Below are 16644 nucleotides of genomic sequence, written 5' to 3'. Positions count from 1 at the left end.
TTTAGGGCTGACTCGGCCACTTACGTAAGAAGTGGATAAGCAGCTGAAAGCAGCCGTTCTGCCTGTTGCAGGAAGATGGAGTGCAGTCTGTGAGGAGAAGATTTCGTTAATAAGCATTTTAGCGTTTTAAGAAGGTTTTTACACTTGCTCCCTCTGTACCTGCAATCAATGTTCACATGGTGGAAGTCTTTCATTTTCCTGCACACAAAACGTCATATGGATAGGCTCCTGTATATCCCCCATACTTAGCGACATTTATCTTCAAAAATGGGACCATTTTCTCAATGACTGCCTGAACACAACTAAGGCTGTAAAAACATTCACATTTGCTAATGACTTTTTTAGGAAGGTTTTTACACTTGCTCTCCCTGCACCTGCAATCAACATTCACATGGTGGAAGTCTTTCATTTTCCTGCAAAAAAAAGGCATATGAATAGGCTCCTGTATATCCCCCATACTTAGTGACATTTATCTTGAAAAATGTGACCGTTTTCTCAATGACTGCCTGAACACAACTAAGGCTGTAAAAACATTCACATTTGCTAATGACTTTTTAGGAAGGTTTTTACACTTGCTCTCTCTGCACCTGCAATCAACATTCACATGGTGGAAGTCTTTCATTTTCCTGCAAAAAAAAGGCATATGAATAGGCTCCTGTATATCCCCCATACTTAGTGACATTTATCTTGAAAAATGTGACCGTTTTCTCAATGACTGCCTGAACACAACTAAGGCTGTAAAAACATTCACATTTGCTAATGACTTTTTTAGGAAGGTTTTTACACTTGCTCTCCCTGCACCTGCAATCAACATTCACATGGTGGAAGTCTTTCATTTTCCTGCAAAAAAAAGGCATATTAATAGGCTCCTGTATATCCCCCATACTTAGCGACATTTATCTTCAAAAAATGGGACCATTTTCTCAATGACTGCCTAAACACAACTAAGGCTGTAAAAACATTCACATTTGCTAATGACTTTTTTAGGAAGGTTTTTACACTTGCTCTCCCTGCACCTGCAATCAACATTCACATGGTGGAAGTCTTTCATTTTCCTGCAAAACAAAAGGCATATGAATAGGCTCCTGTATATCCCCCATACTTAGTGACATTTATCTTCAAAAATGGGACCATTCTCTCAATGACTGCCTGAACACAACTAAGGCTGTAAAAACATTCACATTTGCTAATGACTTTTTTAGGAAGGTTTTTACACTTGCTCTCCCTGCACCTGCAATCAACATTCACATGGTGGAAGTCTTTCATTTTCCTGCAAAAAAAAGGCATATGAATAGGCTCCTGTATATCCCCCATACTTAGCGACATTTATCTTCAAAAATGGGACCATTTTCTCATGACTGCCTGAACACAACTAAGGCTGTAAAAACATTCACATTTGCTAATGACTTTTTAGGAAGGTTTTTACACTTGCTCTCCCTGCACCTGCAATCAACATTCACATGGTGTAAGTCTTTCATTTTCCTGCATAAAAAAGGCATATGAATAGGCTCCTGTATATCCCCCATACTTAGTGACATTTATCTTCAAAAATGGGACCATTTTCTCAATGACTGCCTGAACACAACTAAGGCTGTAAAAACATTCACATTTGCTAATGACTTTTTTAGGAAGGTTTTTACACTTGCTCTCCCTGCACCTGCAATCAACATTCACATGGTGGAAGTCTTTCATTTTCCTGCAAAAAAAAGGCATATGAATAGGCTCCTGTATATCCCCCATACTTAGTGACATTTATCTTGAAAAATGTGACCGTTTTCTCAATGACTGCCTGAACACAACTAAGGCTGTAAAAACATTCACATTTGCTAATGAGTAACTTTTTTTTTGTTAAGTGCACTGAAATGCAAACGGAAGATGAGGTGTACAGTATTCTGTAGATTTTTTTTCTGACGGTCTCTCCCATCTTGTGTTCACTTACGAAACCCCTGTTCAAAACCGCACCAAGTTTCTGGACGATGGCCTGTTTTTGCCATAGCACTCATGCCATGTACAGGCCAAGGTACTCCCGCACATGCTTAGTGGTCCTTCGAACCTCGAGGTAATACGCCTGTCCTCCCGGATGGATCATGCAATTCCGAGCTCGTAAAAAAAGCTCATTAACAAAATATTGCTGGCAATGACTGCCCTCCAGCTTCCTACAACAGGTAGAAGGGCTGGTTTTTGCTGCCCATCCACTTGAGCTTCTCACGTCAGTAGCCGATTTGGCCCTAAAGAAGAGCATGTCAAGCCCAGCCGCACGCGGTGGCCTGGAATCAGACAGGAGTCGCTAACGTGTCGCTTGATTCCATACCTGCATCGAATTGCACGCTTCCCGAAAAAAAAATTGGGAAAAAGTAGGCGTCAATGTGCTACACACCGTTTTGGTAAATCGCAAAGTTTTTCATGTTGTCTACGTAAAAATCGTAGTTTACTGGCTCACATTGGGTGAAAACTGATTACCGTCTTTCTGCTTTTAAACCTGAAAACGTGTGTATCATGGACTGAGCTTTCAAAGTCCTTTTGTTGGATCTGATTCGGGGGGTTCTGGTGCTGTACACACCAGGCTATCCCACACAGGCCGTATTCACAGGCTATCCCGCGGCCTCAAAAAGACTGGAGAGAAAATTGGAGTTAGAGTTTGCATGTCATCCCCAAAAAATTGGCTGTGGCTTAGCTTGGTTAAGCCCGGTAATTGCGAAAGCAATATCCGTAGCTACGCTATGGTTCAGCTGGTAGTTTTCCTTTTCCCTGGCCCGAAATGCACGTTCCTTATCGAGCCGCTGCTGTCGCTGTTCCGGAGTTTCTTGGGCACGTCTCTGCCGTTTAGTCGCGTTCCGGCGTTCTGCACAGGAGAGAGATACGCTACTCATTGCAGTATCGCTATCCATGGCGTTTAGCACACTCATAAAGTCAGGACGCTCTTCCATAGCTTCTTCAGTAGATTCTGCCGTACAGACTGCACGTTGCCGCTGAGCTAGAGATACACTGTTCACTTCTGTATCGTCATCCATGGCGTTGAGCATACTCATAAGAGTAGAACGTTCTTCCATAGCTTCTTCCACAGAGGCTGTACGTTGTCGCCGAGCTGCATACTGGGCACGCCGCTTAGAAATTCTTTGTTCACGCTCTTCTTCGGTCTCCGTAGCTCACTGCTGCTTCCTCTTTGCATTCTGCCGAGCGGCTTTCGCGGTAGGCGGCATTGCAACGTCTGGCCGCCGGCGCGCTGCGCGGCCGGTTTTGCGGCAGATGGCATGACGTCAGGCCGCTAAGCGCGCCGCGCGCGGCAGGAGCGGGAGTTAGGCCGCACTTGGTAGCTGTGGCCTCGCTACGCGATTGTGCGAGTTGGGCCCATGGTTTTTGCGGCAGACGGCATGACGTCACAGCAGGGGGTCATGCTAAAGGTCATTGGTAGCTACCGACCGCGACGAACTGAAAGTGCAACTAGTATTGCTTTCGCAATAAAAGTTGTCCCGCATGTGTAAGGACACACGTCCCGATGAGCAGGAGCGGAGCGTCTGCTCTGTACGGCACCAGAACCCCTTTGTAAATTGCACCGATAACGTTGTTTACAGGTTGCCACTTTCATGTGGCAAGTTGTATATCGGACAGACAGGCCGCTGCCTGAATAAGCAACTCAGCGAGCACTACAGAAAAGTTAAGAGATGAGGGGCCAGGTAATTTGACTTGTCAGTGCCGTGGTCACAAGTGCGCGCCTAAGTTCGAGGAGTGTTCAGCGGTAGGAAAAAATAGTGATCAAAAAAAGAGGGAGATAATTGAAGCCGCGGCGATGGAAAAAGAGGGATTGGAAAATTGAGTTAGTGATCCTTCGGTGTCATTATCAAAAAAAGACTTAGCTTCCTTAGATTCAAGGCAGCGGGCGGTAGTGTGAAACGTGCTCACTGTTTCGTGGCTTGCATTGTGTTTTTTCTCATTCCTAACACGTCATGAACTTGACAAGACAATCGGTCTTAGTCATCTATACCTGTACCTTACGTGATCTTTATAAGGTTGTCCGTGCCAAATAAAGATCGCTCAGTGGAAGTTTAGCGCTTGTGTTGTATCCCTTCAATTGTGTGCGCTATGGATCGTCATCTTCGTCCACAGTGCTGCAGCAGCCGAATTTTGCCGAAACACACACATAATCATTCAAACAGAGCACAGATATGCAAAGGAAAGAAAACATCCGTGTCGTACTTACACGCGTTGTCCGACATCGAAACCGAGCAATGGCCGAAAACGATATGGCCTATGCTGAAGACTCGCAGGCCGTCAAGAAACTGCAGACGGTAGCCGTCAGTGTCGGACCGGTCGGCAGCGCTGAACAGGTAGCAAGTGTTTGACACCGCAGATAACGCTGTCAAAGTCTGAACCAAAGAACCTGGAAAGCGCGTGCAAGTCTCTCTTAACGCAAAGACTAGGGCGAAACGTATGTAACAGAAAGTTAACAGATCCTTGCGCACCAAAAAAGAGCCCGCAAGAATTTTGTTCACAAGTTTAACATGCCGAAGGAAAACTGAAACCTCCGACAGTACGTCTGGAGAGGCACTTTCCGATTCTGCATGATAGTGCTCATGCGTGGATCTTCGAAATACTGGGCTCACTGCGCCATAACTCCCGTTTTCTGAAATTGCAGGTATAAACAAAAAGCAGACTGCGTCTGCAGTGTTGAGCAATAGCTTTAACGAAGAGGCAATTGATATAATTAACTTAGGTACTGCGCTATTCGGGGTGCGGTAGTATACCGAAAACAGAACCTAAAATACGGAGAGCTAGCTATCAAGTAACTACATTACGTGGCACATAACTGAAGTTAATGTGCAATAGCAGTCAGGGTCACTCCAAGCTTTGTTAGTGTTGTCCGCTGTTTGTTTCTTCTTTCAAATTTGAAGCATTAAGTGCCGTCTGGAAGGTTTAAAAAAGTATTGCTTGAAAAAGAAATTCTTAACCAATTCGTGAAAGCAGAAGTTTGTGTATTTTTGGCACATATCAGCCAAAGAATTCTCATATTTCAAAACTACATTTCTGAACATGTTAAACACTGTGTTCCAAATAACAGAATAAAAAAAGCACACCTGTCACTTGCCCACTAAAAGCAACATTATTAAACGTAACGCCCAGGCAGCAGCGCGCTTCACTCCTGTATAACGCTTTCATTCAATAGTTTCCATCGCCTTCAAGTAGCGATCAGCTTACTAAACACCCACAGTCCAATTATGGAATAAGCCCCATAGTATTCCATTCTGCTGGTATCAAATGCATCATCGTGGAAGTAAAACTGACATCATGTTGCAAAGTTAATATGGTTGTTACAAACTTTAAAAATAGTACTCAGTACAAAAATTGTTAAGTCGGTAAATTGGTTTTTGAGGAAAGAAATGCGAAGTATCTGTCTCGGCCTTTTGGCTAAGATCAAAGTGTAGTACTCAGTACCACTTCAAATCTTTTTGGCATATTTTTACACGGACTCACCATTCTGCATCCGTAAACACTGACTAGAATAACGGAAATATAGTTCATATCTACGAATATGATGAAACATGATGCATTGCCACAAAGTTCCTGCATGCCTTGCGCTTCTTTTTCTTTTGCGGGCGAGGTGGCCACGGCGCCGGTTGTTCGCAAGCATGTCGCGACGCGGCAACGGTGATCCCCCCCCCCCCCCCCCGCCCCGCGTGGACGGTTGACCCCTCGCTAAGCTGGACGGTCAAGGCCACTCCTCCCCCTCCTAGTATTATCGCCTGTTAGCGAGCGCTTGCACGTTGTGGGGTTGAGGAGCTGACGGTTCAATGCTCCGGCTCCTTCCCGACCTTCGCAAGTTAGCATCGCTCGTAGTTAGGACCGTGGCCTTCCCCCGCGTTGCCTCTCAGTTTCTTCGTGTTTCTTCTCCCCTCCGTTTTCAACATCTGCAAATCGTTGGCGCGCTGTGCCTTGAGTTTCTCTTTGTTTGTTGGTTTGCGATGAGAATGCGGCGGCGGGAAAACCGCGAGCCGGGCAGTTGGCTTGGAGATTTCGGTGCGTGCGGACGTGTCAGCCAGGGAAGTGGTCGGCAAGCGAGCTAAGGCGGGTGCCTGACGCGTAGAGCGAGGCGACGGCGGCCCCGAAGACGCGTGGTCCAAGATCGCCCGCATCCGCAACACCCCATCAGCCCCCGTCGTCGCGAAGAGCAGTAGCGCCTTCGCGATGAGGACGAAAGGGATAAGGCGCGCTCCGCTCGTCGGCTCGAGCACTTGAAAGCGGATGATGAGCGCCGTCGCTGCTGGAGATGCAGAGAGAAATTGAGGCTCTCCGAGCCCGAAGCAAGGCTAGCAGGAGCAAAGGCTCTGATGCCGCTTCAAACGAAAGCGAAGTAAGACGTGAGACAGCCCGGAAGGCGCTTGAGGCCGGCGAAAGGAATTACCGGTAAGGCGACCGCGGGGCGGAAGCGGAACTGGCATCGGCAGCAGATCAGGTGCGTTTGCCGACACCTCCCGAGCATAGGGAGCTCACGTTCCAAGTGAAGGAATTTTGTATCGTCTAGGGACGAGGTGGTGAGCTCGGCTGTGCAATCGGTGTAGAGGTTAGCTCGGAAACGCCTGAAACGAATGCGCTGGAAGAGCGGTTCAGCCGAGTGCAAGTACCACCCTCAGACGTCACAATGGCGGGGACAGCGCCGCCTGACCTGCAGGATGGTACACTGGGGCAGACTTTCGGGAAGAAGTTTCCCGGCGAGGTCGCGGCTCCTGAGCGGCTGACTGAGCAACGAGCTATGGAATGCCCCGGCCCTCATGATGTTGGAAAAAGAAAGGCCGAGCTCGAAGGGGCGGTGAGAGTATAGGAGAGCTAGCGGACGCCTAAAGTGAAGAGGCTGGACGGTAATGTCAGCCGAGTTAGGAAGCATTGCTCGGACGTGTTGGCTATAGAGTCGGCAGAGAAAAGGCGCGAAAGCTTCGCATGCGACGCTCGAGCGGTCTCTCGAGCCAACTGACTCACAGTCGAAATAGGCGGGGGAAAATTTCTGTGTGGAAAGTTCCGCACCAAGAGGTACGCTGAAGTCCCATTCAGTGCAGCAGTAAATGAGGACGCGAGGCCGGCACTGATTATCTTATCCGTTACCTAGACGATCATGAGCTATGAAGGCTCTTTGTTGTTGTTGTCCTCTAAATAATGGCGCGTACCCACTGCGGGGGATTGGCCAAGACACAGGAGGCAACTGATAGGTACTCAGAATGTTAAACAAGAAAATAAATGATGGGGAAAAATAATAATAATGATAATAATAAGATTTAGGAAATAAATGAAAGAAATTCAGATGTGTAATTGAAATAAGCTAAACAAAAACTGTGAGATCGGTGACTGAAATCTCCGTATAGGTAGTCATTTTTTTCTTTATGCTTTGTGGACGGTTGTTTAATGCTTGGAATGCTTAGCAACGCAAGGTGTGCGTATGTTGTGTGCAGTGTTGAACTGTTTCTATTCCAAGTGCAGTGCAGAACAGTTTGCAGTGACTGGGACGTGACTGCGTGAAGTGCGCAGTGCGCGACTGTGCAAGGCTTCGCAGAAAACTGGTGGCGCGACGAGGAGGTGGTGTGCGCTCGTGCCAGTGAAGTGCGCACAGCTTCATCTTCGTTTCCTTCCTCGGCAAGCCGCGTTAGTGCATGCACGTATTTGGCGCTTTGTGAGTGAATGTTATTAGGAATAACATTCTTTTCGCGGGGGTTTAAAATTTGCCATGATATTGGGGGCGACTTGATGGCTTGGTTGACGCCGAATTTATAACTGATCGGCCCAACCTGCCCACCATTGCATGCTCCGTAAGTTCGGAGGGTGAGGAGCGACAAACTTCTCCACCCCGCGTGCAAAAGATGAGGTTCGACTGCTGACCGGCGATAGGGGCCTGATTAGCCGTATACCGGAGGCATGAGGCGTAGACAAGTTCTTTACTAAACTTCTTTACTCGGGCAAACGATAACAACAGAAAGTTACAACACCAAGCCCATCAAAGTAGCTTGAATACACAAGCACTACGCGAATAACAAACAAAGAATGAGAACTCAAACAACTATTAACGAGAAGAGGAAAACTGAAGGGCGAAAACTATATAACCACACTACAAAAACAAAGCAATACTGTACAAAAGGTTACGACAAGAAAGGGCGACAGGACAAAGAAAAATAGTGCCAGGGAGTGGGGAGAAACGGTGGCTTAGCTGCGGGGTGGCAAGATCCGGTCGCAGGGAGCGTCGGGCTGCGGAAGCGCGCGGGACTTATGCGGACACGGGCGATCTTGGGCCACGCGTCTTCGGGGCCGCCGTCGCCGCGCTCTACGCGTCAGACACCCGCCTTAGCTCGCTTGCCCACCACTTCCCTGGCTGACCTCACCCACGTCCGCACGCTCCGAAATCTCCAAGACAACACCCGGCTCACGGTTTTGGTTTGGTTTGGTTTATGGAGTTTAACGTCCCAAAGCGACTAAGACTATGAGAGACGCCGTAGTGGAGGGCTCCGGAAATTTCGACCACCTGTGGTTCTTTAACGTGCACTGACATCGCACAGTACACAGGCCTCTAGAATGAGTCGAGCGGAGGCGGTACTACTGAGACAGCTCCAGACCGGATCGCTACCGAGCCCGAGACTGATGCATCGCATGTACCCCGAGACCTACCCGACCGATACGTGTAGAGTCTGCCGGAGGGAGCCGGCAGATCACACGCACATCCTGTGGGACTGCATCAAAAATCCAAAGGAAGCAAGCTCAGGAACAATCCCGCCGCGGCTGGAGGCAGCCGCGAAGAGCAACGACCATGACCAACAGCTATGGGCCGTCCAGCAGGTCCTCGGGGCGCTCGAAAGGCAGGGATCCAGCGAGCCGGCAACGGCGAGCGGAGACCCGCGCCGAGTAACGGCAGCCTCGTAGACGACGTAGGCCCTCGTCGGGGCGCGCGAGCGTCCAACTGCAGGCACAAATAAAGTTTACTCCAATCCAATCCAATCCTCCAAAGAAATTCAACCGCCGCGGCCGGGATCGAACCCGCGTCTTTCGGGTCAGCAGCCGAGCACCATAACCACTGAGCCACCGCGGCGGCTCACGGTTTTCCCGCCGCCGCGTTCTCATCGCAAACAAACCACAAACAGAAACCCAAGGCATAGCGCGACAGCGATTTGCAGATGTTGAAAAGGGGGAAAAGAAACACGAAGAAACTGGGAAGGGACGCGGGGAAAGGCTACAGTCCTAACTAGGAGCGATGCTAATAAATACCTCTGCTGCACGGGCGTTTCGAATGCCTTCCAACCGAATGTCATTCGACTCGACTGCCGAACTAACGCTGCTACACGAAGTTTTTCAATAGCATTCGGTTCAGATGACATTCGAGTCGATGGGGCTGCGCGGAGACATTCCAGATTTTGGAATGCCTTCGAAACGCGAACACAGCCCGACCCGACCAATAGCCGTCGCGCCGCCGTGGCATCGCCCCGCCCACAGCCGCGCGACTGCTTTCGGCTCTGCGGCTCTTCATTTCGATACCCGCTGCTCGCTTTTTACTGCTATTTGTTTAGCGAACAGCTCGTGTTCTGTCTATGTGAGTGCTTGGAGGCGATATTACGCCAATGAACATTTACAGCGTCAGCATGAAATTTCCCCAGGAGTGCGCCGATAAGGACGACTGCACTCATACTATTGTTTGCATCACTGCGTACGAACAGCTAGTGCACGTTTTCCTGGCATAAAACGCAATCTGCGCTTTAGTTCTATTAAACCAACTGTTTGCTTTTTTTACCGGTACCCGTGCTTGTTGACACAGTTCGATAATGTGTGGGAAGCGATGATGTGATCGCACGCCTGAGAAACATTTCACAGCCAGGTTGTTGACATCGCGCTGGATCGGCGCATCTCGCTTCTCGTCCTGGCTTCCTCCGACGTGACCAGTACTTTATTCTAAACTACTTTATCCAGAAGTATGTATGGTGACCGTTCGCTTTAACTGAAACGGCCTAACTTGTTATCCACAAGATAGAGACGGCGACGACTGCTACTGGCCGTAAAGCCCGGCTCGGCAGTCTGGGTCACACCGGCATTGAACGTTCATCGTATGCGTGCCCTGCGATGTAAGCAATAGTTTATTTCAGGTCACTGTTGCCAAAACTACACTCGGTGACCATTTCCATTCGCTAAAACTTGTGATTCGCTCTTCACAGCCGCCGCAATCACAGATCCAACCCTGCGACTCGCTAGGCCTAGTGGTCGCGGAAGGGAAGGGAGTCGTCGTCGACTGAAATTAATTTGGCAAGTGTTTATTGCTGGTGAGTGTTCAGGTGTGCGCATCTGAAATATAGCCGTTCGTTTCGCTCATTTCCAATATGGATAATGTAGAAGCGCGAACATATTCACACCGTCGCCTCATCACTGTTTTCGCTCAGCCGCCACAAGGCTGATCGTCTGCCGATGGATTCGTCGGGGTCGTTGGCCTGAAGAACTTGTCCTACTACAATCATATTATAGTAAACTAGATATTTCACTATAATGACAAAATCATCATCGCCGTGTCGCGATATGCCTGCGAACAACCGGCGCCGTGGCCGCCTCGCCCGCAAAAGAAAAAGAAACGCAAGGCATGCACGAACTTTGCGACATGCATTCGATTCCAGATCCATGCCATTTCTGTCAGTACCTTCTAAAATAACGGACCATAAATCTTGCCCTCATAACCTTCTAGAAGATATGAATTTTTCGCATTACAAAATGAATTTACCAAATTGTTCTCGTGTGACAAACAGCGTTTTTAATTTACCCAAACCATGCAAATGGTTCTGTATTAAAGTTGCATAACTGGTGGCATCTTTCGGCATTTCTCTAAAGCATTTGATAAAGTGAACCACTCTCCTCTCATGCATAAACTCCGTTCTCTAAGCATTGACCCACCTTTGCATTAGTGGAGTCAAGCTTCGCTTCCTACCTTTACATATTGCCGCAGCGAAAGGCACAAAGTCTCTCTCAGCATCCATGAAATCGGTACCACCCCAAGGATGAGATATCGGGCCTCCATTGTTTTTAGTATGCAAGAATAACTTACCAAATTTAGTTTGTTCCTAGATATGCTCGTTCGCTGGTGACTGGGTAATACAGGAGGACATAAGCAGTCATTCAAACAATACAGAAGCTCCGGTACTTCAAGCCGACCTGAATATTGTGGTTAACCGATGCTGAACATTGTATATGGAAGCTAAGATTAAAAATGTCAATCATTGCAGACTTCTTGCAGTAACGCTGTGTGTCCTACATAGGTACGAAACAAGCGACTTTTAAAATACATAAAATCTCATTACAAAATTTGAGTTAGATAATTAGCACAATGTACTGCAAGTCACACATGGCATTCGCCTACCAAAACGGATGGCACAACGGAATACTTGCAATGTAATTTTCACCTTGTGCCGTAACCACTGAAAACGCAGCTCTACAGTCAGGCCAAAATTAAACGCGAACAGCGCCTGTCAACAAAACATAAGTACTTTATCTCCAGTATACGGCTTTCCTGCTTTATATTTCTTGTTAAATCGACTGCCGAAGTAGTACACATTCATAAAACGGTTTTATCCTAATACCTCGCTGCAAAGTAGAACCGTTTTGCATATGCGTGTATTCGTTTCATTGCGGCTTGGCGTACAAAACATTTCTTCGCCCATTTAGAATATGTCTGGTTAATATCGAACTCTTATCACCCAATATTAACTCCAGCAAAAGAAGCAGTACAGAATTAACCAGTCCGTTTTATATCGGCTATTTATAACTGCACTGCCAGTATCACACAAATGAAAACAGCTGTAAACATTCACTCACTTGCTACCCGCGGAAAGTGCACGAATTTCTCTTTTTCGCAAAATTTATTATGATAACGTGCCACCTCGGAAACCTCAGATTCACCCAGTCGATTTTTTCTGCTCACCATGGCCACAATGACATAGTTAGTTTACATGAAGCTTTAAAAAGCTCGCATACGGCTTACTTTGCAAGTGAGCTTCGTCAGTCCATTCCATGCGTAACTGAATATTATAAATTTCCTGTATCATAAATCAACACTGTAGACTCCGTTCTCTTCAAAAGTTCTTTAACTAACTCTGTATGCTCTTCCTGAATAACGTCATTTCCATTTGTTCTCTTTGTTGCTGTGCCTTGGAATATTAAGTGACCGTTTAACCAATGTGTGTTTTCATTAGCATCGTGCCTTTAGGTTTTTTTTTCTTTCTGCCAAGGACTGTATACATTGTGTCATGTACCTTTTAAATCGAATTTGGTTTCAATTTGAAGAACGCATTGCAGATGAATCCCTGCGGGAGGAGTAATGCTGAAAGCTGGAAACCCTGACACCTCACACTAGTAACAGCCTGCAGTAGCAGAACTACATTTTCTGAAATTCAAAATACGTATGCTGCTACAATAGGAGAAAAATATTTTCTGAGCCCAATTAAGTATAGTATTCCCCATAGTATTTCTACAGTATTTCCGTATAGTATTTACCAGCACATTTACCACATTGTGTCTCAGTTCTTATTGATATGCGCGTATAAGTTTTCTGATTTTTATATTTATTTTTCGACCCCCATCTGTGCGATGTGCTTTACTCTGGGGTTATAGTAAACAAACAAAATAATTATGCGCTGCGTTTCTTAGTGTAATTAGGCGCATTATGATGTCTTATGGCAATTTACTTGGAGCTGATCTAGTCAGTGTTTAACGGAAAGCTCCACTTACATTACATCTACATTCACATTACTCCCATTACATCTTCACTCAGGCTGGCGTCCATACCCGATGTCTTGTACAGCGTTAGGGCACACGTCGTTCTATGTTTCAGGAAAGGCGCAATATTGTGAGGTCCGTGAAATGTTGACACCCTGAAAATCTTCGGAGTTACGCCGGCTCATAAAAGGAACAGGGCCTTGATATTACAAAGTAATGTGCAGCTGCTCCTGATAGCAATATATTTCCGGGAGACTTCGGAAGTGCTCGCTCAACGCAGCCTGCTTCGCCAATCGGCGTTTTTGTTTACGTTTATGTCCCTCATGTCTTCCGTTTCTATTGTTTTACAGTATAAACGCTATTGGTTGTTGTGGCACCCGTACTAGGGTCCTTGTTCATTGCACACCCTACGTGCTGGTCTTGAGACCATATGAACTGGTCTCAAGACCAGCACGTAGGATGTGCAATCTTGAGACCATATGGACTGGGCCGCCGCGGTGGCTCAGTGGTTATGGTGCTCGGCTGCTGACCCGAAAGACGCGGGTTCGATCCCGGCCGCGGCGGTTGAATTTCTTTGGAGGAGAAATTCTAGAGGATCGTGTACTGTGCGATGTCAGTGCACGTTAAAGAACCCCAGGTGATCGAAATTTCCGGAGCCCTCCACTACGGCGTCTCTCATAGCCTTAGTCGCTTTGGGACGTTAAACCCACATAAACCAAACCAAACCATATGAACTGGCCCGCTTTTGTTTCGTTTTGCTCAGTCTTAAATTCCACCATACCCAATACCGCACGCGCACAAGGAAATGGCTATTGAATCGTAAAAAGACTTCAATTTAATATAGCAACGAAGATGAAAGTTTCCGAACGTACCTCGTTTTTTTCCACGTTTTGGTTGCATCCGCAGGAAGATGTCGATCCCGGTGGCAGCTGCAATGATCACCGCTAGGACGCCTAAAAATGCCCTGGACACGGAAAGATGCGCATTTTCAAAACAAGTCGGAAATGATCATTATTTCAGTTGGGGAGATTTCGTTTTGTTTAAAAAGTTGAAGTCCACTTCATTATTTGTCCATTGGCCACTTAAGTGACTGCTGAAAACTTTTTCGCGGTCGGTGTCTTTTTGTGCTGAATTTTTTTTGAGAGAACAATACGCACAAACTCATTCGAAAAGAAGTTTTAACGAAGCCTTAAGCACAGTTGTGGTATGCAAAATAGAGACCAACCGTATTTGTGGTATGAAATTGTTGCACCACACTCGAAGTGAAGCCTGGACGGCGTCTTCGAGAGCGGAAAGTTTCGTTGATTTGATCTATTACTGAAAGCGTGCAGTTTATTGCTTCTGACTACTGGCTGAAAATGGTGACAAAGTAACCATCCTATATTAAAATTGCAAATGCGAATGTCACCGGGCTTCAAAAAATGCATGCGTAGAAATGAACTTTATATAACACAGTCGAAGTGGTTTCCCTTTCTTTTACTCATTAACGGGGTTGAGGAAATAGTAAGCCAAACATTTCTACCAATACACAGTCTATTTTTCGGAAAATTTGAAATTCTCAATCGCACCACTCTCTGAAGACCACTGCATAGTAGCAATCAAATAAAGTACTCAGGAACGCCGGCGTCCACCTTTCCTCAGCTGCTGGCATAAACAATTTCCGAAACTTGATTTCAAATGCAGAACACAAGAGAAGAAGATAATAGCTGGAACTGGAAGTGGCACACCTCATGAAAATTTTCGATTTACGTTGTGAGCACTTAATACTGTAAAGGTGCTTCCAATTTATTTTCGGGCTTATTTCATCCTCCTGAGTTTCTGGCACATATAAAATCTGAAATTTCATTCTGGTTGTGTAAAAAAGAAAAAAAATTGACAATCTGATAACTGTTTCCAGTCGTCCTGTCTGCAATACATGAACTGGTAAAAGCTCTCATGCAGTTGCAAAGGCAATACCAAGCTCAGACAGACAGTTTGATTGAGCAGTAAAAGTATAAAGGTAAATAGTGAGAACCATGTAGAGAGTAAACTAGGGAGATCCATTTGATTTCGGTTAATTTGAAAAAAAAACTTACACAATTGCTGTCTCCGTTGTATTCCATGGTTCCGGTTCCGCCGTGACGCAGTTTGAGACTTGAACTTTTATCATTGAAGGGATGACTGGAAGAAGAGACAATTACAGGAGGAACTTAAATCTACTTACGGGCTTCGAAGGCGAAAGCATTATTTTTAATTTAGATTTTTCTTTTCTAACGAGTCTGCTATTTATTAGCATACACTCGGTTCAATGTTATTCGCATAGCAGCGTGGTTTTCTGGCCTGTGGCTCTCGGGCTTGCCTCGCAATCATAATGTTCTTGGTTCAGTTCACCTCACCTTCGGAAGAGTTTTTTTTTTATTTTTGGAGATGATATCGTCATCGGTATTCTGAACTTTTTTTCATGGACGGCGACAACAACGCCGGGTTTCTTTGTTAATGGGGTATATAATCATTCCTCCTGCCTTAATCAGCGGAAAGTAGTTGCTCTATCGACTACTTATCAATCCACCCCACCTAGAGGTCACCGGTAAGAAGTGTTTGAACAAGACAAAAAAAGCACACAAACAGGGAGTAGCACAGGACACTGATTGGATTAACAACTGAAATTTTTATTCTAATTAGAGCCCCGAGTAACAGCCACGCAGGCGCCATGCCGAGAGGGGTAACCTATACCAGAAATTGATGACCATGGATTTTTATAGCGCAAGTGCATCTGTGGCCAAACAGCTCCATGGCACAAAGTTTTTCGTTTTTACCCAAGGTGGGGTCAAGGACCCATTTCCCAAGCATTCCACCCTAAAGAAGCCGAGCAACAGACCAGGGGAAGGGTTGCCCCCATTGTATCACCGGTGGGTGCCTGGCGGCACAGGGGATCGAACCTCGTACCTCCCGCATGCGAGGCGGATGCTCAAGCGACTAGGCCACCGCTGCGGTCCCTATGCCAGAAATTAAGAATCAAGTTCCTCTAACGTAAGCCCAATGTGAAATTACGCAAAGGTAACCATGTTTCGCTATCTCGGTCACCTCAAAGGCTTCATGTACCTTTCGCGTTTTCCTGTGCTTCCGAAAGGTTTGGTTCGGTTCATGTGCGTTTAGCGTCCCAAAGCGACTTAGGCTATGAGGAGGCCGTAGTGCAGGGCTCAGGAAATTTCGACAAACCTGGTTTCTTTAACGTGCAGTGGTATCGCACAGTTCACGGGAATCTAGAATTTCGCCTCCATCGAAATTCGACCCCGCGGCCGGGGTATAGAACCCGCGTCTTGCGGGTCAGCAGCCGAGCGCCACAACCACAGAGCCACCGCGCCGGCAAGTCCCGAAAGGAAACATCCCCTAAATATAGGGCGCTATTGCCGGTGCAACTGCTGCATTGCACGGTGAGATTACCACCCTCTCTGGCATCAATTTTCATTCGGTGCTTACACCCCCTTTCGATAACCCATTCTCCCCTCTTACAGCTGTAAAATTTTCGACAGGTGCGCGGTATCTTATAAGTGAATCCTGTTTCGCATTTAGCATACATGTTTCTGTAGTTGTCAGGGCAGCTTTTCTTTTTACTTTGTGGGTGGTACAGCAGGAAACAGACGAAAGGACAAAAGAAAGAGACACCACAGACGAGCGCTATCTGTGCTCTCGTCTGTTTCGTGCTGTACCACCCACAATGAACACTCGCCCAGCTATCCATCCTTCTTGTTTTCTGCCGGCAATGACGCACTGCTGGCGTTTTGTCTGCATCTTTTCGTGGATGGTCTCAGTCATTGGAGAAGCATTATCAACAGGCCCATTATTCAGCTTTGGTGAGCGCGATAAAGGACCGACAACGCGGAATTTGACGTCCGCACTACCCTTCCCTAAGCTATCGCTGCATGAACCGCCCAAAAGGACGCGTTTGGC

General features: G+C 46.7%; 1 protein-coding gene across 1 annotated transcript in view; it reads right to left on the bottom strand.

Annotated features, from left to right (window-relative positions):
- The window catches only part of LOC149361130 (nose resistant to fluoxetine protein 6-like), a 66819-nt gene that overhangs the window by 24416 nt on the left and 25759 nt on the right, over window positions 1–16644 (bottom strand). The window contains exons 4-6 of the mRNA XM_089572590.1: window positions 14790–14874; window positions 13587–13678; window positions 4199–4378 (exon numbers count right to left, since the gene is read on the bottom strand). Coding sequence (XP_089428716.1) covers window positions 4199–4378; window positions 13587–13678; window positions 14790–14874 — 357 coding nt within the window. The remainder of the gene's footprint in view (window positions 1–4198; window positions 4379–13586; window positions 13679–14789; window positions 14875–16644) is intronic.

Source organism: Amblyomma mixtum, chromosome 2, assembly GCF_055824585.1.
Source record: "Amblyomma mixtum isolate Tamu chromosome 2, ASM5582458v1, whole genome shotgun sequence".
Lineage (NCBI taxonomy): Eukaryota > Metazoa > Arthropoda > Arachnida > Ixodida > Ixodidae > Amblyomma > Amblyomma mixtum.
Note: the sequence above shows the minus strand (reverse complement) of the source record. Positions and strands in the feature narration are given on the sequence as shown.